Genomic DNA, 24655 nt, shown 5'->3' on the forward strand with positions numbered 1-24655 from the left:
CCAGACCCTTAATCTGAAAGAAGGTTTACCAGGCTATGTTTGTTTAGCAACTATGCAAAATCTATTTGCAAATGTAATACCATGAAAAAGATCCTAAGCACAAACAGCGGTGGGTCAGCTGAAAGCTGTCTCACACCACATGATGCCGTTAGTTCATGGACAAAAACTTTGCTTATAGACTGACTTTGCACTTTGCCTAGCATTCAATTAGGAGTTAATTTCTGGCTTTATCAATAGTAAATGCTCAATAATGAATTGCCCAAACCTTCAGTCATTCAGGTGTTAGATGTTACCCTGAATAATGCGTTAGCTGTGAATAGATCTGATGACAGCCTTGTGTAAGTAATTGCATCGGTGTTCTCTCTCTGTCCCCAGCAGGAGTCTGTGACGGACTACACCACCCCCTCCTCCTCTCTGGCTGATAATGTACCCACTGCAGGGAGCAAGATGGAGGAGAGCATCGTGGCCAATGTGAGTTGCACCAACATTCAGACACACACACATGCACACACACACACGCACACTGAGGTGTATTTTATGGTCACATTACTGTATGTACATTTCTTTTGCACTGTACAGTTAGGTAAGATGATTGCTCTTAGGCTGTAGATTGTGAGAGAGTCTGTATTAAAACTGTAGTTTGTGAGTATATATTACAACTGTAGCTTGTGAGTCAACTGCTGGTCGAATTAGAGTGGAGTGAAATTAGGCTGATTAGCTTCATCTGATTGCTGCGCAGTTGATCAAGAAACCCGGATGTTGTGAAAAAGAAAACAAGCGTTTCTGCTATCGATGTCATTAAACATGGAGCCCTACAATTAAGTGGTGGTATGAGCATTCATTCAATCGCGATCTCTTGTGAGAGAAACTAAACTAATGATAGCGTTGGTATCAAAGCTCAGCTTCAATCTGGAAGGCTATTTATTTATTTAGCGAAACTTAATAGAGCAGCGTTGTTTTTGGAACTTCCTTAGAAACAGAGCAGAGACTGTATAATACACTGTATAGCATTGAGTATTGTATAGTCAAATTTTATAGCATGGCCAAGAGCTATTGTAGCCTTCTTTCTGGGTACATGTAGATGGAGCCTTATGACCCAAAGTCTGCCATGGCCGGGCCTCAGGTCAAAGAAGTTTGAAAGGCTGGTCTATATAACCTGCATCAGATAGGAGTTTGCCCTGAGTCTGTATTGAAACTGTAGTTTGTGAGTCTGTATTGAAACTGTAGTTTGAGAATGTAGTTTGTGAGTCTGTATTAAAACTGTAGCTTGTGAGTCTGTATTGAAACTGTAGCTTGTGAGTGTATTAAAACTGTAGCTTGTGAGTGTGTATTAAAACTGTAGTTTTGTGTGTGTGTGTGTGTGTGTGTGTGTGTGTGTGTGTATTAAAACTGTAGTTTGTGAGTGTGTATTAACCCTTAAAGGTGTAGGTTTTTGAACGTTCTAAGTTCCGCAACAATTGAAGGTTCTAAAATTCTATGTTGAATTCAATGAACCCAGATATTCTTTAGAACGTTCATTTCTCAACATTCCCGTCACACCAGTGTGACGGTACTCCTTTAAGGGTTAAAACTGTAGTTTGTGAGTGTGTATTAAAACTGATCCATCATCTTCCTCTGCATCCAGGTGGCCCTGCCTCACTCTCTGCCTCTGCCACGCAGAGAAGCTCTCCAGCAGAGCTCCAGCCTCACGACTGTGTCTCCCGCTACTGTAGACCTGACACTTAAGGTGAGAACACACACACACACACTCTCTCTCTCCACACTCACACTCTTTTTGCTTCTGTTGGTATATCCTTCCAAGTGCTCTTGGATATGATACCCAAGCGTTACCGGATGCAGACTTGCCTCCTTTCTGACTCTCCTGTGCTGTGGTGTCTGTGTATCTCAGATGGAGTCGGCGCGCAAGGCGTGGGAGAACTCGCCCAGCCTGGTGGAGAAGAGTTCGCCCGTGACCTCCTCGGCCTCCCCCATCACCAGCGGAGGAGGAGCCGGCAGCGCCTCCTTCAGCTCCTTCTCCAGCGCCTCCATGCCTCAGATCCCCGTGGCCTCAGTCACGCCCAGCACCTCCCTATCAGGTACTCCCCCACCTCCTCCCTCAGGTACTCCTCAACCTCACCCCCCCCCCCCCCAACCCACCTCCCTATCAGGTACTCCCCCACCCCCGTCAACTTAAGACTTAAAACTTCCCTACCACTGCAGAACTATTGCTGTATATTGTTCACATTGGGCTTAAACGTAAACTAAAGCAAAGCTTTGCAATGTCAATGTTGATCTAATTATATGAGCTAATTACATGATCTAATTATATGAGCTAATTCCATAAGCATCAACATGACTAGGACAGTGCAATGCTCCCACATGGCCACATGACTGCTTTAGTTCTGTTCATGTGTGAGTCAGTTCGCTCATTGCTCAACATTGTCAATTAAAAGTTAGGGTCCACAGCGTGTGTGTGTATACATATATATGTACACGTAGTGTAGGAGGTGCTGATGTGGATTTCCTCCCTCTCCTCCTCCAGGATCGGCTACGTACACAACTTCCTCCCTGAGCACTAAGACCACCTCGGCCTCGGACCCTCCCAACATCTGCAAGGTGAAGCCCCAGCAGCTGCAGGTGGGCAGTAGCAACTTCTCCCAGCTGGGCTGCGTGCCTTCCCTGTTGCCCCAGCAACAGCAGCAGCAGACACCGCAGGTGTTCGTCTCCCAGTCTGCAGCAGGTGAAGTCCCCCCTACTCTGCGCCCATTAAGATTTTCTCTTTCTCTCTCTCTTGCTCTTTTCTCGCTCTCTCTCGCTCTCGCTCTCTCTCTCTCTATATATATATATATATATATATATATATATATATATATATATATATATATATATATATATATATATATATATATATATATATATCTCTATATATATTTATATCTTGCTCTTTTTTTTCTCTCTCACTCTCTCTCTCTCTCTCTCTTGCTCTTTTTCTCTCTCTCGATCTTTTTTCTCTCTCTCTCTTTTTCTCTCTCTCTCTCAATCTGCACCACACACACACTCCTCCCTGGCTTTGTGATGGTAGCTTAGAGAGCTCATGTCTCAGAAGGTGGTGCCTCCTGTCCCCCAGATGAAAGCCGGTACCAGGCTGAGTGCTCCCCAGTGCAGCTCCTAATGAGGCCTGTGTTGGGGAGCTGACGCTCTCCCTCTCGCTGGGCTGCTTTGATGGGAATGTAGGCCAAGGGACAGAACAGCAGGGGACGCCCAGGGACACATGACACACATAGAGAATGTTTGACAAAAGTGGCACAGGTCCACCCATCATAAATCATGACTCTGAAGTTATGAGCAGCTCCAGTAAAATTGTGGCGCTGTTGTGGTTGGAAGTGTTCTGTTGTCATGCTCCCCCATGTTCTGTTGTGGTTGGAAGTGTTCTGTTGTCATGCTCCCCCATGTTCTGTTGTGGTTGGAAGTGTTCTGTTGTCATGCTCCCTCATGTTCTTCAGAGCTGCTGTAGGGAAGTTTCGTGGAAATGGCTTGCCCTGACATTAGTGGACCAGTTATTTCAGCAGTACTGATTCTGGTGTTGTGGATCATTTCATTAGAAGTTACCTTCCTGTTGTTCTTGAATCTAATGTGGTATGCGCTTGTTTTCCACCCCCACCCCACCCACCCCCTCCTCCTCCTTTCGCTGTAGGTTCTGCAGCCCAGATCCCAGCGTTCTACATGGACACTGGTCACCTGTTCAACCCGCCACACCCACGCCTGGCTCCCCCCTCGCAGGGCTACCAACCTGGCCTCTCGCAGGTACACCACCCCCCTGGACCAGCCAGCTCATCCCCAAGCATGCTTTCCACACGGGACCCATATTCCAGTGCCCAGGCCCAGACCCAGCTGCTCATGTCTGCAGCTGCCACCATGCCCAAATACTCGGTCAGCTTACACACTGGAGTCACATTTTATTTACACATTTTGCATTACATTGTTGTGTTTATACATGCCTTATGTGTAAATTCTCTATGTTCACTGTTCAATAACAATGTACAGATATCTCTATCTTTGTGTTTATATTCTTTGCTGTTATCTTGATTAAGCTAGATTGTTGAATGATTGGCTTGCGGACAGCACATACTGTACTGTGAAGGAGTGCCTTTATGGATCCTGGGGATAGCCTGTGGCACAAGTTGCAGCTGTCTTGAGCCAATCCTGCAATGCTGTTGTGTCCTGTGTCATGTTGTGTGTAATTAATTCGGCTTTGTTTGTTGATGGGACACTGTGGGAGGTCCCTAAGCCAAAAGCAAAAGAAATTAAACTTCGTTCTTGTGTACAACTGGAAACGACATACAGATCCCTAATCTGATGGCTCGGTTTCCCCCCGCCCAGCCAACGGCCGTGCAGCAGATCCCAATCCCCATCTACGCCCCCCTGCAGGGCCAACCCCAGCATCAACATCAACACCAACATCAACACCAACATCAACACCAACACCAACATCAACACCAACATCAGCACCAGCATCAGCACCAACATCAGCCTCAGCTGGGCCTCAGCGCTGGCCCCTCTGTCTCCCAGCCACAGGACCTCTTCGGCTCCTCCATACAGCCCTACAGGTACAGCACACGCATGCATGCATGCACACACACACGCACACGCACAAACGCGCGCACACACCACACGCATATATATGTGTGTGTGTATGTGCACACTCACATATACTCACAATCGTACGCAGAGAGAGAGTCACACTCCTTTAGACACCTGAACGTTGTTTGCTGTGAACGATTGGCGCAGATGTTAACTGACTGGAAAAGATCTTAAGTGACAACATTTTTGTTAAACCTGATACAGTGAGTTGGTGACCCAACCCCATCATATTCCCATTCTTCCTCTACCCCTCGTAATCGCCCTACTGTAGGTCCCAGCAGGCTTTCATGCAGAGCAGCCTGTCCCAGCCGTCCCCCATGATGCTGTCTGGCACGGCACTGCACAGCTACCCTGGGGTGCAGCCCCCGGACCTGGGCAAGCCTCAGTCCAGCCTGGCCTTCCAGCAGACCTCCAACACCCAGCACATCCCCATCCTGTTCGAGCCGCAGCTCAACCAGCCCTCCGGCATGGGCGGCTCACAGCTCATCGACACACACCTCCTACAGGTATCAGTGCGTTATGTCTGTACACTCCATTCACCTGGTCAGACCGAACACTCCATTCACCTGGTCAGACCAAACACTCCATTCACCTATTCAGACTGAACATTCCATTTACCTCTGTGAAACCAGTAACAGGGTATTGCCCATGTCCTTTATAACTTCACCTTCTCTTAACATATGCTGGCTGCATTTCCATGATTTCGTTTAGTTGTGTTTGTGAGGCATTTGGGTGTGGGTTTGGAGCTGAGCCACTCTTGAGGAAGCTGATTGCTTGTCTTGTGTAGTCTGTTTGTAATGTAGTGTTTTGTTTGTTTGTCCGTTTATTGTTTGCTTTGTGCCAGGCGCGTCAGGGGATGAGCCAGCACTCAAATCTGTACTCGGGTCAGATGCAGCAGCAGCACACCCAGAACAGCTACTACAGCTCTACGCAGAGCCCCAGCTCCGGACTACAGCAGGTTTGTGGAAGACGCAGATGCAGACCGGCGTGTCACTAGACCCATAAATATAGACCCTTTTAACAATAAAAACAAAAACAATGCTTGAACGTTCTATTTGGGCCCCAATCTACTTCCTCTGCATTAAGATCACATATGGAATGTTAAAAAGGAAGCCTTGTGGGGCCAACTATGATGCTGATAATGGAACTGTCTTGAAAGGGTCTATACAGGAGCACAGTCCAATCTGATGATGATGATGATGATATGCTGCCAAAGAGTCAACAGGAGCTTGTTAAACACCTTAACTTATTTACTGGGGCACGTGCTAGTGGTCTAGTGATGTCCCTGCCTGGCTAACACCGGTCCAGTGATGCCCCTGCCCGGCTTCCGATTCCGATTTCCAAGGGGCATGTCTAGTGTAGCTAGTTTAATAACAAACAGTGAAATGAAATGTGTACAGTTAACTCGTACCCAATCTTTTTTGGAAGTACAGCAAACACGTCTGTCTTGGAAGGTTTTAAATGCAGTTGTTTACTTAGTTCCAAAGAAAATACTCGGTGTCATTTAACGCCGGCACCATCGGCCTACAGTACACAAAAAACCCGTTAAAGGTTTGGTGCGCAACAAACCTTCAGCATACAAACAGTCCACTTCATCTTCCATAACTGCTGCTATGTTCAGGTGACGGTGCCTCTGCCAGGCTCTCAGCTGTCTCTGCCCAACTTTGGCTCCGGTGGTGGGCAGCCTCTCCTGGCCCTGCCGCAGTCTCTGCCCCCGACGCCTCCGCAAGCGCAGCCGCCCAGCCTGAGCCGCCAGCCCCCCACCAACCAGAGCTACCGCAGCCTCATCGGACAGAACACTCACACTCACAGCATGATGCCCCCCTCGAGCAAGGTACACGCGCACACACACACACACACACACACACACACAGCCCTTCCCTTCCCCAGCCAGTTCAACCCACAGGTAAGTGAGGAGTGGAGCACCCACACACACACACACACACACACTGCTGCAGTCAAGGAGCTTACATATAGCACACACACACCTTCTCATTATCATCGCAGTTATCGCGTTATTGACCGAGAGTAACGCACAACAAAGCATTATTAAGGAGGTGCTGACCTTTGGTAATAAACTTAAAAATAAGATGTCGTCACACTCTGGTTCCAAATTTATTGGATAATGTTTAGACCGTGAGGCCGCCTTCCGTGCTACACCTGTCACAAGTATGAATGCATACTCACCTGACTGCTGTCCCTGACTGCTTTACTCACCTTGTCCCTGACTGCTTTACTCACCTTGTCCCTGACTGCTTTACTCTTGTGTGCAGGTGTGTGAGATGGACCTGAAGCTGTTTGGCAGTGGAATGGACGTCAAGCCCGGAACGCCCCCTGTCAGCGCACGAAGCACTACGCCCACCTCCAGCCCTTACAGGTGTGTCTGTGTGTGTGAGAGTGTGTGTGCGCACACACACCACATACATTATGTACATATAGATTTCATTCTGCAGAGCACAGTGAGCCATTAACATGTACTGTACAGGTTTCTTTGGACAGATCTGAATTCCCTGCATATTCCAATTCCAGCAGCTGTGCTACACTAGGTGTGCAATTAAAGCGCTCCGTTCACAGCGTGTAAAACTAGTTTTCAACTTAGATGGACGCACCGCAATCACGTCTGGTGTAGCCAGTTCCATTGATTATATTGGAAGCTAATTGTTGTAGCAGACACTCTGGGAACGGGTCGCTTCAGTTGCGTGTCTAGTGTAGCCTGCCTGTAAGCATATAAACCTGTACCCATGAAGCTTTTGGGAATATGTTTGTTTTTCACTGCCAGTGGAATTAAAGACAGTAAATGTAGCTTTGATGGTGGTGTTGTTGACAGTGGAATTAAAGGCAGTAAATGTAACTTTGATGGTGTTGTTGTTGACGGTGGAATTAAAGGCAGTAAATGTAGCTTTGATGGTGGAATTGTTGACAGTGGAATTGAAGGCAGTAAATGTAACGTTGATGGTGTTGTTGACTGTGGAATTAAAGACAGTAAATGTAGCTTTGATGGTTGTGTTGACAGTGGAATTAAAGGCAGTAAATGTAACTTTGATGGTGTTGTTGTTGACGGTGGAATTAAAGGCAGTAAATGTAGCTTTGATGGTGGTATTGTTGACAGTGGAATTAAAGGCAGTAAATGTAACGTTGATGGTGTTGTTGACGGTGGAATTAAAGGCAGTAAATGTAACGTTGATGGTGTTGTTGACAGGGCGAGTTCGACCAGCCCCAGCAGCCAGTCCAGTAAGATGAACAGCATGCTGTACCAGAAGCAGTTCCAGTCAGGCTCCGGCGGAATGCGCATCGCCCAGCCCTTCCCCGGCCAGTTCAACCCACAGGTGAGCGAGGAGTGGAGCACCCACACACACACTGCTGCAGTCAAGGAGCTTACATATAGCACACACACACACACACACTGCTGTCGAGGAGCTGACTCACAGCACCCACACACTTTGCTGCAGCCTACCACCTCACACACACAGCGTGCGCACACACACACCACACACACACACACACACACACACACACACACACACTCTCCTGCAGAGATGTGAAAGTCCTGCCACATTTCTGTTCCAACCATTCACTTAGTCAGCTGATTCTCATCAGCACAACTCTTAAGCCAGGTACATCCTCTAATCAGTGAAATCGCCTGTGCTAAGTGCACAGGCAGGACCAATACATGGCAGGACTTTTACTTTCTGAAAGCGGACTTTTACGTTTCTGTTTGTGGGTCACGTTGTTGTTGTGGTGGTGGTTGTTGTTGTTGTATAGTATAAGTGTATATATACTTATTTGATCTCGCGAGGGAAATTTGGTCTCTGCATTCATCCCAATCCGAGAATTAGTGAAACACACTCGGCACACAGTGGGGTGCAGCACACACTAATCCCGGCGCAGTGAGCTGCCTGCAACAACAGCGGCGCTCGGGGAGCAGTGAGGGGTTAGGTGCCTTGCTCAAGGGTACTTCAGCCGTGCCTACTGGTTACTCCGGTTACAAGTCCGAAGCGCTAACCAGTAGGCTACGGCTGCCCCTAATAACGGGAGACCGCGTGACGACGGCAGCCACGGCATCAAGCCGGATTCGAACCGGCGATGCTACTGGCACAATTCCTCATGCTCGGCAGAGCAACGCCCTCTCAGTAGTGCTAAGGAGGGGGTTGTTGTTGCTTATTTTCTTTTCCTCTCTCCCCTCCGCTACGCCCAGATTCTGTCTCAGCCCAACCTGGTGTCTCCTCTCGTGCGGCCTGGCCACTCCAACTCCTTCCCTGGAGGGATGCAGCGGAACCCTATGGGGCCCCTGGTGTCACCCTCCATGAACACCGGCCTGATGCCTCACCCCCGGCCCCAGCACCCCCCCAGGGGGCCCCCTGGACCTCCCATGGCCCCACGGGGCTCCCAGGCCGCCATGAAGGCCGCAGAGCAGGACCTCAAGGTGAGATGAGCAAGCACACATCCAGCATTAAGCGGGAATCACACTGGCCAGCGGCAGGTTTCCTATTGTTCTCTAATGTTTGGCAGCGGAACGGTGGCATCGCTGGCGTAACGCTAGCGTTGAACAAGCTGAGCGTTGAATTTGGTTCAACTTTCAAAAGCCCAACACGAGCGTATTCAATTGTCAGTTTAGGCAAACCGTTTGTGTTGCTTAGGAACGAGATAGAACTTATTATGGTCTGAGCGTTGCGTTACGCTTCTTGCTGCTGCTTGCCGTTGGCCAATGTGATCCCCACCTTAATCAAAACCTGGAGGAAAACTGTAAGAAAAATGGGTGGCTTCCATCAAAGCGTCAAGTTTTGTGAAGTGTGAAGAGATGTGAGGTTTTGATTCTGTTTTCTTTTTTTTTTTTTTTTTTTTTTTTTTTTTTTTTTGTCAATGTTTTTCTAAAATGCACTACATCACAGGCCATCCTGTATAGCGATTGGTTTGGAACACAAGTTACTATTGTTGCCATCATTGCTCACGTTTAGGTACCCATTTGTACTAGTAAGTATTTAAGTACAGTAAGCATACAGTATAATTGTACTGATTTCTCATAAACTACTTGGCCTCGTCTCTTTCCCAGGCTAAGCAGCGAGCCGAGGTACTGCAGTCCACCCACAAGTTCTTCTCGGAGCAGCAGCAGCAGTTGAAGGCCGCCGTCAGCAAGCCCGTGGTCCGGATGGAGGCCGGTGGCAAGCCTGTGGACAGCGTGGCGCCCAACCACCAGGGCGGCCCGCCGGAGCGCTCCGACGCCGACAAGCCCACCGCCATGAGCGCGGCCAAGCCCATACGGACCGGACCCATCAAGCCACAGTCCATCAAGCCAGAGGAGGGCAAGTAGTGCGCCCCCTACGCCCCGACGCCTGGCCATGCGGCCTCTTGTCTGCCCCCAGCCACCAGGGAGGGTTGGACTGACAGCCAGACGGATTGATGAATGGACAGATTAGATGGCATACGTGGATCTAGAGAAGAAGAAATTCTACACGCAAACACGCCCACGCACCCCCCTCACACCCTGTAGAGAGATGGGGAAGGGGTTAGAATGGGGGGCAGGGGGGTGGTTTGGGTTTTGGGGTGCTGCACATCATCTTTTTCTTCATTTGTTTCTTTAAATGAGCGTGATTTTTATTTCTCTCTCTCTGAGGGGTACGGTGTGCGTGCACCATCCTAGTCTTGCCCTCCTCTCCTCTCCTCTCTCCTTTCCTTTCCTCCATCTCCTCTCCTCTCTCCTTTCCTCCATCTCCTCTCCAACCCTACCCTCCCACAATGGAGATCTGCCTCTTTGCTCGCAAGGTCCTGTTGCCTCGCATCTAGAGGTGACTAGCACTACACACCCACCTGTTAATGTGTGTGTGTGTGTGTGTGTGTGAGAGAGTGTGTGTGAAGTGAAAGTTTGGAGCAGAGATGAAAAAAGAAGTCAATTTGCTGCTGTTCATGATTGTCATATCGAAATTGATTTTCCTTCCCATCTTTTGCATTCCCTTTCTTTTCCCCTTCACCCCCTCGAAGAGAATCCCCTGTACAAGGGTGGGAGGGGAAGGCTGCTGTTTCTGTTAAAAAGTTTCCTTGTAGTAGTCAAGCAGCCAGTCTTATTTAAAATAGACGTCACTGTAGTGGTTTTGTTGTTTCTTGCCCTCCCTTTTTTTCCCTTTTAAGCTGTGCAGTTGATCACATGCTGAAAAGGGCGAGAGGGAAGAAGTCCTATTCACAAAACACACACACACACATACACACACACACACACACACACACACGCATGCCTCCACCCAGGCACCTACATGTATGCTCCTACATTCTTATTGTGTAATAGTTTTAACACACACAATACACACACACACATACACACACAGACATCCAGGAGTTCAAAACGAGCAGTAACCAGGAGCTTGTTTTTAAAAAGCAGTTTCTTTTTTCCTCTTCCTGGTAAGGAAAAATGTGAAATCGCAGCCATTAAAGTGATTTGGTTTAGTGGAATGATGATTTGCAGTCTCCACTGCGAACCCTTTCTCCTGCCTTCTGCTCCGTAGTGGTTTTGCTTGAAAATGAAGAGGTGTGTGTGTGTGTGTGTGTGTGTGTGCGTGCGGGCAAGAGAAAGATATCTTACCTTTAGCCAAAGGTTTAGGCAATGCTGGGTCACCCCCGACATGCATCCTTTAGAACACTCTTAATGAACTCGATTACAGATCAGCTCAATAAACAGGAAGTTAAAGCATCCTGTGATTTTGATTTTTTTTATTTTTTTTTATTTTTTGTCTTTTCCTTCATTTCATTTTGTTAAACGGTTATTAGGGTGTCAAGAATCCCCATACTCCTGTTGGCTCACGGGCCAGTGGTGATGAGAACGAGTGAAAAAAAAGTCATTTGTCACACACACACACACACGTGCTGCTCTCTCACCCTCCACCGATCCTAGTGTTCTCTCACCTTAACTGTGCCCCCACAACGCTACACCCAACCATGCTGCTGGCCGTGTTGAAAAGCCGGATCTTGGCCCTCCCGACAAAACAAATCAGATGCCTAATGGGTCAAGGCTTAGGGCAAGCAGTCAAGACTTTGATTTATCCTTGTTTTTGTTTAGTTTTGTTTTGATTAGATAAAACATCAGCTTGTGGGATAATGCAACAGGAGTGAGAGAGAGCGACATTTGATTAAAAATGATAGAGAAAGTTAGCACCCACAAGACTGAAGGGTGAAAAGTGTGTTTTGAGCAAAAAAAAAAAAGGACTTATTTTCTGTTGTGACGAGACTTCTGGCCTGGCCTCTCCCGCCCACCTCCCTCCGCCTCGTTAGTCCTGCGTTGCTGACGGCAACGGAGAGCTCGTCATAAAAGGGGCGCTACGCGCTCCCCTTGTAGTGATTTGGCCAGGCCTCCCACACCCACAGTGGGAACGAGAAAATGCAACAGGTGGAAGGGGGGTGGATGGAGGGGTAGTGATTTGGTTTGATTTTTTTTTTTCTTTTTTTTTTTTCTTCCTTTTTTTGTTTTACTTGTACAGGGGTTAAATCGCTGTATTAAAATATGTAAGTCTTATTTACATTCTCTTGTTTTGGTTACAGAAACTAATAAAATAATATGCTGTTAAAAGAACACCCGTCTCTTTTACTAAGATACTAATCTAATTTTTGCTCACATCCGCATTCTCCTACTGATGCTACACAGAAAGGCCTTTCGTTTGAAATGCTTCATATATCGTAAATATTCATGTGACGGAGCCAACACTCAAAACACAAGTGCTTGTTTCCGCTTTGTATAGCTCTGGTGAAATTGACTGCGTCTTGGGTTCATGTAAGGGTTGGTCTGTGAACGAATGAATGGCACCGTAATCCTCTGTGCCATCTTGATTGTAGTGTTTATCCTCTATCCTGTACCAAAACCCACAGCAATCACAATCAGACCCAGCTAGTGAGTAGCCACTGCACTACAATTACCCAGGCTGGGACTGCTGAGTGGTGACATCAGCTGCGGACGTCTGGGGAGAGAGGATGACGCCAGGAAAACCCCTGAAGCTTTCTATGCTGAAAAAAGATGTTATTGTGTAGGTTTTAAATAGTTAAAGGCTAGGCATTTGGCACACCTTGTTATCCAAGGTATACCATACACACATTTTATCCAACAGGTATTAATATGACATTTATTTATATATTTATTTATATTATTTATAGATTTATACTGAATAAACATGTTAGGTTTTTATTAGCTGACATAAATGATCTACAACCTACATGCACTCAAAGGATATATTTCTAAATAATTATAATAAATATGTATAAATTGATTAGTTATTTATGGTAAAATACATGTAGGAGAGCACTTCCTCTTTTCATTCAGTTGTCATTCAGGCAACAGATCTGGTGGACATTATTGCCATCAGTCAGCAAACAAAGACATCAGTGGCATTGTGTTGTGTGATTAAAAACTACATTTAGGAGCAGTCTGTTATTGCAACCAGTCCAAGGCACGTCTGTGCAGTTATCATGCTTTTAATCAGCATGGTCTGATAAGCCACACCTGGGTTCTCCCAGGATAATCAGATGCTGTATTATCTTGGCAAAGGTGAAGATGTGTGCACAAAACTAAGCCTTTTATATCCTATGTCTTTTACTACAAAAGATATAGACTACTTAAGTGTTGTATAATTTTGTTCAGTAGCCTATAGAAAGTCAGTATGTTTTATGAACACTTAATAGTCATTATTTCTGACCACCTGGGGCACGAGTCTTATTAGGCACTGTGAAACTAGATATAGACAGAGTCATCATTGGCATGGTAAGGAAAATCTTTATTTAATGCATTTGTACATAATTTATGCTTGAAATACAACAAGAGGCATAAAGCAGTCTCATCATAATTGTATAGATAGATTATCATAAAATAAAATTTTTTGCAGGATTTGAGAGAGGAAGAAGCTGACATTTATGTTTGTGTGGTGGGAGACACTTGCTTCCAACTATGTTTCCTTTGCCAGATATTTGTGCATTTTTTCCTACAGTAACAAATGTATTGTTCTTTATTTTTTGACTGTATTTTTTTTTTAAAAAAGATATGTGTTTTGTTCCTTACCCTCTCAAATCCCTTTTCAGTGCCACATAAGAAAACTCAAACAAAACAAAAGATTTACAAGCAAAAGTAGAAAAATATTTTTTTCTTGAAATGTTCTTTATGTGGACCGTGCCACCGAGAGAGAGAAAAAAAAATTCCCACTGACACAAATCGCCTGCAGGGGGCACCACACTCACTACTATACACTTTCAAAAACAAACATATTAGCACACAAACCGGACATCCGACTAACATAGTAGCCTACTTACTAAGGGGTGTGTTAGTACACAACACACTCTCACAAGCTTAAAGGAATTATCCGGAGTAAAATGCACTTTAGATCAATTTACGGATGATTGGGAGTACATATGTTGAGTTGACATCAAAATCATGTCATTTGGATGTGTTTTGAGAAAGTTCGATTTTACCGTTTTTAGTCAAAACTCGTTAGCCTGGAAGTGACCAGGGCAAGTCATTTTGCCGCTACAAAACGCTATTTTTATACCTCTTCTACAGTTCCAAACAACATTACACTTACATTGGTAGTGAGTAGAGGGTCCCTAAAGTCAAACCGGCATATCGAGGTCTTTATGTGGTCGGATAGAGTCCAGAATGAATTTCATCAAGCCAGTGCCTTTCCGGAAATGTTGCTGCTGCAGCTGGCGTCTTTAGGGGAAAGTCCGTAGGAGTCGATTGTCGAGTGGAGTAACACGCTCTGGAAATTCACAATTTCGTTTAAAAAAAAAAACATGGTCCACTATTTCTTTCGAAATTGAAATGAAGTTGTATGGACTGGACTATGTTTTTTTTTTGTTGTTTTTTAAAACGGCAACGAAATTGTGAATTTCCAGAGCGTGTTACTCCACACTACATGGTACATGAACGTATGTACTCCCAATGATCCGTAAATTGATCTAAAGTGCATTTTACTCCGGATAATTCCTTTAACTATCCAGCAAGTGTGGTGTAGAAATATTCATCCTGGGGCTGACTTGAAATCAGTAATGTATACTTTGTTTATTTAAATTTGGTCTTTGTTATTTAAATACTCATATTTATCTAATACTATTAATACTACTTAATATATATTTTAGTATGTATTTTGTGACATACTTGGTCTGTAATGATGTGTGACTTTTTGTGTATGGTTTGCTTTTTCAGGGCGTATTGCTGTACACTATGCCTGCTGCACACTACTGTACTAATGTATCACTGTTGTGGATGTGTGACCTGTCATCTAGGGAGATTCATGCCCTCTGCCTGCCCAGTCGGACGTCGTAGGAAACAATGTGGTAGTTGTCCCAGGCAAACAGCTTCCTTTGCACCGGGTTGTAGTCTATCATGCTGTTGTAGCGGTACTTGTTCTTTAGCGGCACCGACAGAGCCTTGCCTTGGCTGGTGGCCGTGTCGAAGGTGTAGTTGATGGTGGTCTCCGCCGCCGTGTAACTGGCCACTGTGTACAGTCGGCCACATATCATGAAGGCGTTGGCCGCCGTGACCTTGCGGATGTTGGTCTCCCAGGTCTTGAGCACCTCCAGGCTGTGTGGGTCCAGCTTGGCGATGACGATGGCCCCCTTGGCCTTGTTGGTGCTGTAGATGGCCCAGAGGCCCTGCTCGTCCACGGCCAGGTCGATGTCGGTGTAGCCGCCCCACGAGTAGGGGAACTGCCCGTGGAAGCCGGCGTGCGGCAGGTCGCGGCGGGCGGCGATGCTCTCCGACGACAGGTCGTAGCGCAGCAGAGTGCGGCTGCGCCGGCGCTGGTAGTAGAGTGAGCCGCGGTACATGGTGGCGCCAGTGCTCTCTACGGCCTCGGGCAGCAGCAGAACCTTGGTGGGGTAGCCGCGCGCCAACTGGTCCGTGTCCTCGTAGCCAAAGAGCTGCCGCACCTCCGAGCCCACTGTGTCGATGCGCCACACCACGCCCGCGCCGTACGGTGCCACCGCCTCGGGGTCCTGCATCCACACGCCGTATTTGCCGGCGATGGTGTCGGCCTTGCGGTGGGTCACAGGCTCCCCGATGGCCACCAGCTCACCACAACCTGATGGAGACACCGTACTGTTAAGGAGGGGAGAGGCCTCAACGTTTATGACAGAATAACACTAGTCTACCCTACACAGAGGGAATGGATCTGAGGTAAAATATGCCCGAAGTGTAGTTTGAGAAATGTCAGGGTCATCCTCCACCATTGCCCCCTTCTCACCAGCCAGGGCAAATGATCAGGGGTGTTTGGTGCCACAGCTCAAAATACCCCCAGAAGGTATGAGAAGGGAGAGGGTCTGGCATGGCACAGAGGGGGGTGGGGTAGGGGGGTGGGCGAGGAGAGAAAACCCTAAAAGTTACAGTGTTTGTTTAGCAGCAGGGTCTCAGCAAATGACCCTCATGTCCTGCCGAGCGCGATGCTAAACATACACAAGACTATTTATACGCCTGACTAACTATTTACCCTCATATGTGCCTGTCCTGTCAGCAGAGGAGTAGTGGTTAGATGGCCGTGTCATTTCAGGGGACACTGGGGGCATGGTAGTGGAGCTGGGAAGGGGAATGTGCCCTTTCAGCACTGAGGCATATGGTCAAAAAGATGGAACTATAGACCCTTTCAAGAGAGTTCCATTATCAGCATCATAGTTGGCCCCACAAGGCTTCCGTTTTAACAGTCCATATGTTATCTTAATGCAGAGGAAGTAGATTGGGAACCAAATAGAACGTTCAAGCATTGTTTTTGTTTTTATTGTTGAAAGGGTCTATACTGCGAGTGCTTTTGGAGGGCACCCTAGACAAAGGTGTAGCTGGATATATTGTGCCATTCTTACCTGTGCCAACCTCGATGTATGCAGGTGTTGGTACAGGTACCTCGGTCACCTCTGCCTTGAGCTCTTGATACCCCGGGGATCCATAATGCCAGGATGGGTCTGGGGAGATTGGTGGGGTGGTGGGGGGGGAGAGAAGAGAGAAGAGAGAGAGAGAGTTTGACTAGCCAGCTTATGTAAATTGAGATGCATTGGAGGATGCTGAGCCCTCAGCTCCACAGTTGGGATTCGTTAATCTTCATCAATCAAGGCTTGTCATGCATGGAGAATCGGAAGGAAAGCCCCTACACCAAAAGGACAGTCTGGCAAAGGTTAAGTAGTTTGTTTACAGCCAGGAGGAAAAGCAGAGATGCAAAGCAGCACATACTGTTTCATTGATTGATGTTCAGATTTATGATATTTTGAAAGCTTAATGCTGGTTACCTCTTAGACTGCCAGTCTGCCCGCTGGGCACAAGACGCGAGAGCACACTTGGACCTGAACAGAAAGTACATAGGGGGTAAGGGAATGTCCTTGAATGCCTGACCAGGTTTCTTGTACATGTAGCATGACAATTGTCATATGTGAAAAATGGTTTCAAAATGACTGAGAAAGAAATACCATGAAAAACCAAGCACCTGGGAGCGCGAGACGTAATTGGCTAATCTGGCATGCAAGCAACAGGTTCCTATAGCAACGTGGACGGAGGGTGTGAGTGTGTGTGGGGGGGGGGCAATTGGTGAAAACTGCGCTGGGACGAAGATGGACAGGTGGGTCTGATGAAGATGATGTTGCTCTGTGCCCCCTGGAACTCTTTGGATCTTTGAGGTGGTCGGAGAGGGGGGGGGGGTGCGGCCCCACTGACAGGCCGGAATGTGGCGGGAGGAAATGAAGCCCACTGAGTAAATTCCCAGCTGTGCTGGAGTCTAGCGGACGGTGGAGTGGGTGCTGCTACCCCACCCACGGCTCCCACAGCCCCACCCACCCTCCACCACCCAACAAAGTGCCAACCACAGCAACCTCAGCCTAAAACACACATACACACACACATGCTTACATACATTAGGAGTGGTGTGTTAGCTAGTGTGGCATGGTCAGGCCTGGTCAGGGCTAATGACTTCTAAGGTCCACTGAACCACTCCAACCCTTTCACAGAAGCACACACACACACACACACACACACTAGCACACAAATAAATAGTGCTTTGCCCTGAAACAAGCGTTTCATCTCAGTCCAACCCTTACATCAATTTTCATGTTTACAGCTCGGAAACCAAATATTTAACTCTCCCTCAGAACATGTAAAAGCCAGCAGCATCTCAGTGACACTAATGAATGTTAATGTGTGAAAGTGTTTACAAGGGTTTACTGTGAGTCTTAATTATGACGCCAGATGCCAACATCTGGAAGTTGCAGTTCATCGGGTGCAGCTGCCAACTAGATGGAAGGTGAATTGGAGAGAGCCAAAGCAGACCAGTTGATTGTATACATTAAAGGCAAATAAATTGCTGTTCTAATGGACAGCGTATGTGTGCAGATGAGGCCATGCATTCGAATTCCCTTTGAAACTGGAAAACGTGAGTGCCCTGTCCGTGAAGGAACAAACACACTGGCCCAAGAACAATGTGTGTTTGTGTGTTTACAAACGTGTGTTTAACCAGCTCCCCGTCCCTGGATGACTATCGGGACGGCGTGGGCAGAACACCAAGAAACGTTCTGGTGAGTCTGGAAACTACTCGGAGGCAACTTCAGCAGAATCCCCACATGTGGTGCTTAAAGGTGCCCAGCTGTCCAATTATTTATTCGTAAATAAATCCGCGTTTAAAGGGTTGTTTTGGAAATGGGACGTGAGATACTGCACGTACAGCTCTGCTGTTTCCATACCCCTCGTTTCACCCATAGCGTGGCCAACATCGGCGCTCGGACCCATGCTGCTGGTCACTCTGCTGGAGTGGACGGGTCCCTTTGCGCCCAGGAGCCAAAGACAACTCATCAGCCACTCAGCACAGGGTCGCCGCGGAGACAGATGCTCTGTTTATGTTTTTAAGGGGCGCCCCAGGAGACGAGCGCATTCTCTGCTTGGTCAAGTGCTTCCCTCTTCTCTGTTAACAGTATAAAGTTTTTGTGTGGGCTGTTTTTTTCCCTTTACCTCCCTTTCCTCCTCTCTCTCTCTTGCTCTCTCTCTCTCACACACTCTCGCTTGCTCTCTCTTTTTCTCTCCCTCTCTCACTCTCGCTTGATCTCTCTCTCCCCCTCCTCTCACTCTCTCTTTCTCCCTCTCTCTCCCCCTCCTCTCACTCCCCCCCCCTCCTCTCTCGTTTTGATCTTTTCTCCACATGGCTTCTCCTGGGGTCTCTGCTCAGAGGGGCCTTGCAGAGCAGGTGTCAACAAGAGGACCAAAACAGATGCTGGCAGCCAATGAAGGCATATAAATGCGCTTTCTGACCAGATAAATTTAGTGGTGGCTTGGAGCTTTAGTGTTTATTTATATCGACCAGTCGAGTTTCTAAACTATAATTCAAAGGGAACCTCCAGGAGGAATGTGCATGTATAAGCAAGGGAATACCGAAGATATACGTGCTTGAGTTGGGGCAAGGACATAAAGGGAATATATGGGTAAGAAGCATATAGGCATCATCAGGGATCAAGGACGAGGATTTGTTGGAAGGGAGCCCTGTTGCTGGGGCTTATGGCGCCTGGCTGAAGCCTAGGTCTGGTCAAATGCAAAAGTGAGTCGGGGAGGGGGTCTGTGTGTGTGTGTGTGTGTGTTCTGTAAGTTGTTTAGAGAGGGGCTTAAACATATTAACCTTACCAAACCAGGTCACCATCCCCTTCGCTCCTTGATTGCCACAGGAACCCCCCACAACCCCTTCCCCTGAATTCCCAGAGGGTTTGTTAGCTGTGCTAGAAACCTGTAAACCAGACCCTGGATGAGGGCCTCTTTACGTTTTACAATCAAGCTCCCCCAACCACCCCACCCCACACACACATACAAACTCACACAAACACACACACACACACACACACACACACACACACACACACACACACACACACACCTTTTCCTCATTCCCCACTTCCCCTTGTCACACGGCTGTTAACGCTACACTGGTGTGACAGGAATGTTGAGAAATGAACGTTCTAAAGAATATCTATTGAATATATTGAATTCAACATAGAATTTTAGAACCTTCAATTGTTGCGGAACTCAGAACGTTCAAAAACCTCCACCTTTAAGGAAACACCAGCTACCCGAACCCCTCAGTAAATACCCCCCTCCTGTTATCTTTACTCCCTCTCTCCATCTCCTGCACTGTGAATACTACGCCACTAAAACCACGGAGAGAGCACTGGAGCAAATGAAATGTTATCCACACCCATGTGCCTGCCTCTTGGGGGGGGAGGCGTGAATGCATGTGCGTCCTTACAAAGAATCGAAGAGTGGGGGAAACTACAGTAGGGCTGTGACCGATAAGAATGTCGCTCTTCTGTCAAATTGAAGTGGAATCAACGAATTTAGACAAAATGCAGAATATTCGTCATAACATGTTTATTAATGATAATAAGTTGCAATGAAAAGATTACATGGCTGAGAATATTGTCATGCACGGCTAAATGGTAATATTTGAGGACAGGCAGAGGGGTTTGGCAAAACAATCACATGCAGCCCAGTAGCTTGACTTTTTAAGTGGCGCAGACACTGGGGATAAGAGACAGTCTTTAATGGCTTGTCCAGTTCATTCTTTGACCGCCCTACGCCTCCCATCATGTCGCCTGTACTCACCTCCTGCGGGTCGGAGGCCGCTGTCCTGCTGCGGAGCGCTGGCCGCCGGCGGCGTCTGGACGCAGGGTTGGCTCCTCAGCCTCTCAGCCTCCTGCCGCGACTCCTCCAGCCTCCTCTGGAGGTCCTGCACCTGCCTGTCCAGGTTGTCCTTCTCCCTGCGGAGCTGGGCTTTCTCCCCCATGGCCTGGCTGTACGCCTCCTGAAGCTTCTGCTGCTGCTGCTGCTGCTGCTGCTGGACGACGCCGGCCCCAGGTCCACCTGCAGCGGTGCCCACGGCCCCCGACGCCTCTCCGCCGGCCAGTCGGGTCACCATGACCTCCAGCAGGCTCAGCCTGGATTTGAGAGCGTCCATCTCGGGACCTCCAGCTTGGGTGGGACAGCTGGCCTCCGTGGGGCTGTTGACGGTGAAGGTGTACTGGCAGCGGCCGCTGCGGTCATTCCCCCTCCACATGGCCGTTCGGTCCTGCCCCCTGGCCCCCAGGAGCAGGCAGGAGACACACAACAGAGTGGCCACAGACAACATGCTGGACAGAGTGTGAGGAACTGGACAACAGACCTGGTCAAGAGTCAGAGTCAGAGAGTGAATTCCGGGGCAGCTGCTTCTTCAGGCGTGTCTTGAGATGAGATGTTGACTTTGTCCTCCTTCCTTCCTCTTCTCCCTCTCTTATCCCTCTCTTCTTCCTCTCGTTTTGCTCTTTTCTCTTCCTCTCCTCCTCCTCCGGGTCTTGTTGACACGTCCTGTTTGGCGTCTTCTTTAGTGCCGGCACTAATTTGTTTCCTCTCGGCCGTCCTCGCTGGGGCACGCCGCAGTAACCCAAGCTGATGTGATGAGCCTCCAAATGTCTTCACCCTGACCTCTCTCTCTCTCTCTCTCTCTCTCTCTCTCTCTCTCTCTCTCTCTCTCTCTCTTTCTCTGCAGTCCTTCACCTCGGATTTCTCCCTAACAAGCGTTTCCTTCTGTGATCTGGTCGGTGTTGTCTCGTGGTGTTGTGTGTTGATTGAGAGGGGTGGTGGTTTGCGTCTGATCTGAGGTCAGCTAGGTCGGTGCCCTCTCTGGTTTGCAGCTTGTGACTCTGAGCCCAGGCTCGCTTCGCTGGGGATATTTATACACAACCCGAGAAAGAAGGGATGGGAGGGAGGGATAGAAGGGGGTGGGATGGAGAGTGGAGAGAAAGAGAGAGGGAGAGAGAGAGGAGAGGGGAGAACGAGGGAGGAGAAGGGGGGGCTGGGAGGGAGAGGCAGGATGCTGTGTTTTGGGGATTGCCTGAACAACAGGAACATTCCAGCAGGAGAGTGTGTCTGCGGAGGTGTAATGAGTGGCATATTTTTCGTGTGTGTGTGTGTGTGTGTGTGTGTGTGTGAGCAGGAGTCTTTGAAGTCTGAATGGAGTGGAGTTTACTGTAACTGAACATAAATCATTCCAGTAAAATTCCTGAGCAAATACAGTTGGTTACATAAGAGAACAGAAGCGTGTCAGTAGCTTACAGTAGCTTACATTTGGTGAATAATATTTATTATAAATTAGAACTCCATATGGGGATGCATCAATTTTTGTCTGTGAAGCTATATTTGTGTTTGATTGTGTGTGTGTGTGTGTGTGTGTGTGTGTGTGTGTGTGTGTGTGTGTGTGTGTGTGTGTGTGTGTGTGTGTGCATACAAATGTGTGTGTGTGTGTGTATGTGTGTGTGTGTGTGTGTGTGTGTGTGTGTGTGTGTGTGTGTGTGTGTGTGTGTGTGTGTGTGTGTGTGTGTATCCGTGTATGTGCAAGTGTATGTTTGTGTTATACAGCTGGCTGCCGTTGGGGTTAACTGAGGCAGTTCCCCCGCATCAGACTTCAGCTTGATCTTCCCGTTTCTAATTCTGGGCCCAAGCATGCGCCTCCATCCCAGGGGCTATTGGTTTCTTGTGGTTTGACCATGACAGGGGAACCTCTCAGTGGACTAACCCCAGGAAAGGGCTTCAGAGGTAGGCAGAGGAGGGATAAAGTTTCCCCTTCTCTGGAGACACAGTGCCCTGGGGCATAGAGTGTCCAGTTACTGGGGTTTGGTGGGGTGCTGGGGTCAGAATATGATGCAAGGGGAGATTTGGGTCAGGGTGGATCAATAGTCTTGTTATGTAGTGCATTCGCCTCTAACTTCTGACACTGCAAGGACTGGTGGTGGGTCGAAGAGGTCCTGTTATTCTCCATGATTACAGTATGTGTGTGTGGGATTGGATTTGCACACATAGGGGTTTGTCAGTGCTATTGTGTGTTTGTATGTGTGTACACGTGGATGTGTGTGTGTGTGCACGTGTGTGTGTGTGTGTGTGTGCGTGTGTGTGCACGTGTGTGTGTGTGTGTGTATGTGTGTGTATGTGCATGTGTGTGTGTGTGTGCACGTGTATGTGTGTGTATGTGCATATGTGTGTGTGTGTGCACACGCATGTGTTTGTGTTTGTGTGTGTGTTTGTGTGTGTTGCCTACACGTGACCAAGTATTTCAGAAGTAACCAGAAGGTCTGCTCACCAGGTGCTTTTCCATTCTGGTCTGGGTATTACTATCTTACCGTTTTAATATGTCATGAGTCACGCTCCAGCCCACAAACGGACTATCTCCAGCCTCTCTCTGATCCCCCCCCCCCTCTCTCTCCCTTTCTCACTTTCTCTTTCTCTCTCTCTCTCTCTCTCTCTCTCTCACTCTTTCTCTCTGTCTCACTCCCTCTCTGTCTCTCCCTCTGTCTCTCTCCCTCTCTTTCTCTCTCGCTTTCTCTCTCCCTCTCTCTCTCTCTTATGGCGCTCCATCTTAAAACTCTCTCCCTCTCTTTCTCTCTCTCTCTCTCGCTTTCTCTCTCTCTCTCTTTCTGTCTCTCTCTCTCTCTCTCTCTCTCTCTCTCTCTCTCTTTCAGTCTCTTCCTCAACCCTGTCTGTCTCTCGTGTCCAATCTGTGGTGGCATGGGAGCATACTCACACTCACTTCCCTGTTCTTTTGCCAAGGCACTTGGCATGTTTCACATTTCCCCTGGGATCTGTTTACCTTTTCCCTCAGGGCGACTCAAGGCTGCCATCCTGCGTGTGCAGCTTTCAGCTTGGTAGCAGGGCACATTTGAACCTTTAACCTTTATGGAAATCAGGGACATGATGGCTCAACATCCATAAAGAATCAGTGGTGACAGTGGTGATGTATATTGAACTCTTCTTCACATCATTGATTCTCTTCCTCTGTCTGTCTGTCTGTCTATCTCTCTCATTCTCACTCACACACACGCATTCTCTCTCTCTCTCTCTCTCTCTCTCTCTCTCTCACACACACACACACACACATTCTCTCTCTCTCTCACACACATTTTTTCTCTCTCTCTCTCACTCAGACACATTATCTCTCTTTCTCTCTCTTGCTCTCTCACACACACACACTTATCCCACCCTGATTCAACAGACCCTGATTGTTTTATACCTAGAAGGCTCCAAGGCATCACACACACACACACACACACACCTGCAGACAGTTAGGAGAAGTCTGATATTGTGAGGGAAACAGCAGACCATTTTCAACTGCAACTGCCTTGAGTTTCATTGGACTGATTGAGAGGTGTCAGCGCAGCAAACTCCTTTTGATGTTCGCTTTATAAGTGGACGCATGCGTGCTGCCTTGTGCACCTTCACATTTATAAGATTGTGACTTGATCCATGTGTTAGAATAACACTCAGGTGTGGAATGTGCCAGCTGCCTTTGAAGAAAAAAAATAAAAATTAGATCGCTCGCCTCAGCTCAGATTCTCATGCTTGAGCTAACATATCCACAACACCCACTGTTTCTGAGCATCTGCCATCGTAATGAATGACCGCCGTCGTCTCTGCGGTTGGCGTAATTGTTTTTCTAGCGGACCTGCATTACTTCCATGACCCCTGGACGGGGACGGTGAGAAACAGCAGGAGTGTTCAGGACTAGCCAGACGCATACTGTGCCGTGGTTCACCTGCTGGTCATGTTGGGTTTGTCTCCACTGGATTAGTGTGTTTGGAAAAATACCTGTGGACTTCACACACACACACAGTTTTATTTTCTTCCTCTTGTCTCTCCCAAGAAGTTTATCTTCATCCCCTATTTACTTTATCGTGACAATCAAACATTTTGTCGCTCCATAAAACTTGCCTGTTTTTGGTTTTTAATCTGTTCATCTTATCTTCCTCGCCTCAGGTATGTCCTGCAAGCACTTTTCCTTATCACTGCAAAACCTCCTGGATGTGCTCTGGCTTTCAGCCCACAGCCGTCAGGCCTGACTTATCCAAAGTGGAGCGCGCACCATGTCTGCACACCAGGCCACAGGGAACATCAAGCTTTCCAGATCGTTACGGAGCACAGTTGAGGTTCACTTGTTTGATTCCTGATATCACAGCTGCCACATAGGGGGGGGGTCTTATATGCCTTTCTACTGGGTAAAGTCGGTGCAGCTGGGTTTGTTTTGATGATGATGATGAT

The 24655-nt window shown here is 47.8% G+C and overlaps 2 protein-coding genes across 3 annotated transcripts in view; one reads left to right on the top strand and one right to left on the bottom strand.

Moving 5' to 3' along the window:
- prrc2c (proline-rich coiled-coil 2C) overlaps positions 1–12175 on the top strand; it is a 35637-nt gene extending 23462 nt beyond the window's left edge. Inside the window, 13 exon segments of the mRNA XM_048251604.1 lie at positions 376–471; positions 1625–1726; positions 1889–2075; positions 2522–2719; positions 3674–3909; positions 4324–4586; positions 4892–5126; positions 5465–5578; positions 6242–6454; positions 6894–6997; positions 7820–7946; positions 8816–9043; positions 9671–12175. Coding sequence (XP_048107561.1) covers positions 376–471; positions 1625–1726; positions 1889–2075; positions 2522–2719; positions 3674–3909; positions 4324–4586; positions 4892–5126; positions 5465–5578; positions 6242–6454; positions 6894–6997; positions 7820–7946; positions 8816–9043; positions 9671–9928 — 2361 coding nt within the window. The 3' untranslated portion in view covers positions 9929–12175.
- Positions 12176–14734: 2559 nt separating this feature from the next.
- myoc (myocilin) lies at positions 14735–21266 on the bottom strand. Of its 2 annotated transcripts, XM_048251605.1 has the most exons (4): positions 20198–21266; positions 16858–16911; positions 16438–16536; positions 14735–15665 (listed from the first exon to the last, which is right to left on the bottom strand). In XM_048251605.1, exons 1-4 carry the CDS (start codon positions 20718–20720, stop codon positions 14875–14877), a joined length of 1467 nt encoding a protein of 488 aa, XP_048107562.1. In that variant the 5' UTR covers positions 20721–21266; the 3' UTR covers positions 14735–14874. The 2 variants fall into 2 exon arrangements, with proteins under 2 accessions (XP_048107562.1, XP_048107563.1); XM_048251606.1 differs by lacking the exon at positions 16858–16911.
- Positions 21267–24655: the final 3389 nt, after the last annotated feature.

Source organism: Alosa alosa, chromosome 9 (assembly GCF_017589495.1).
Source record: "Alosa alosa isolate M-15738 ecotype Scorff River chromosome 9, AALO_Geno_1.1, whole genome shotgun sequence".
Lineage (NCBI taxonomy): Eukaryota > Metazoa > Chordata > Actinopteri > Clupeiformes > Clupeidae > Alosa > Alosa alosa.

Excerpts from the sequence above, each read along its gene's own strand:
- myoc (XM_048251605.1), bottom strand. The coding sequence starts at position 20,720 with ATGTTGTCTGTGGCCACTCTGTTGTGTGTCTCCTGCCTGCTCCTGGGG. Across the intron at positions 16,912-20,197 it reads CGGCCTCCGACCCGCAGGAG|GTCCAAGTGTGCTCTCGCGT; the intron begins GTGAGTACAGGC and ends CTTTCTGTTCAG. Across the intron at positions 16,537-16,857 it reads GCAGACTGGCAGTCTAAGAG|ACCCATCCTGGCATTATGGA; the intron begins GTAACCAGCATT and ends CAATCTCCCCAG.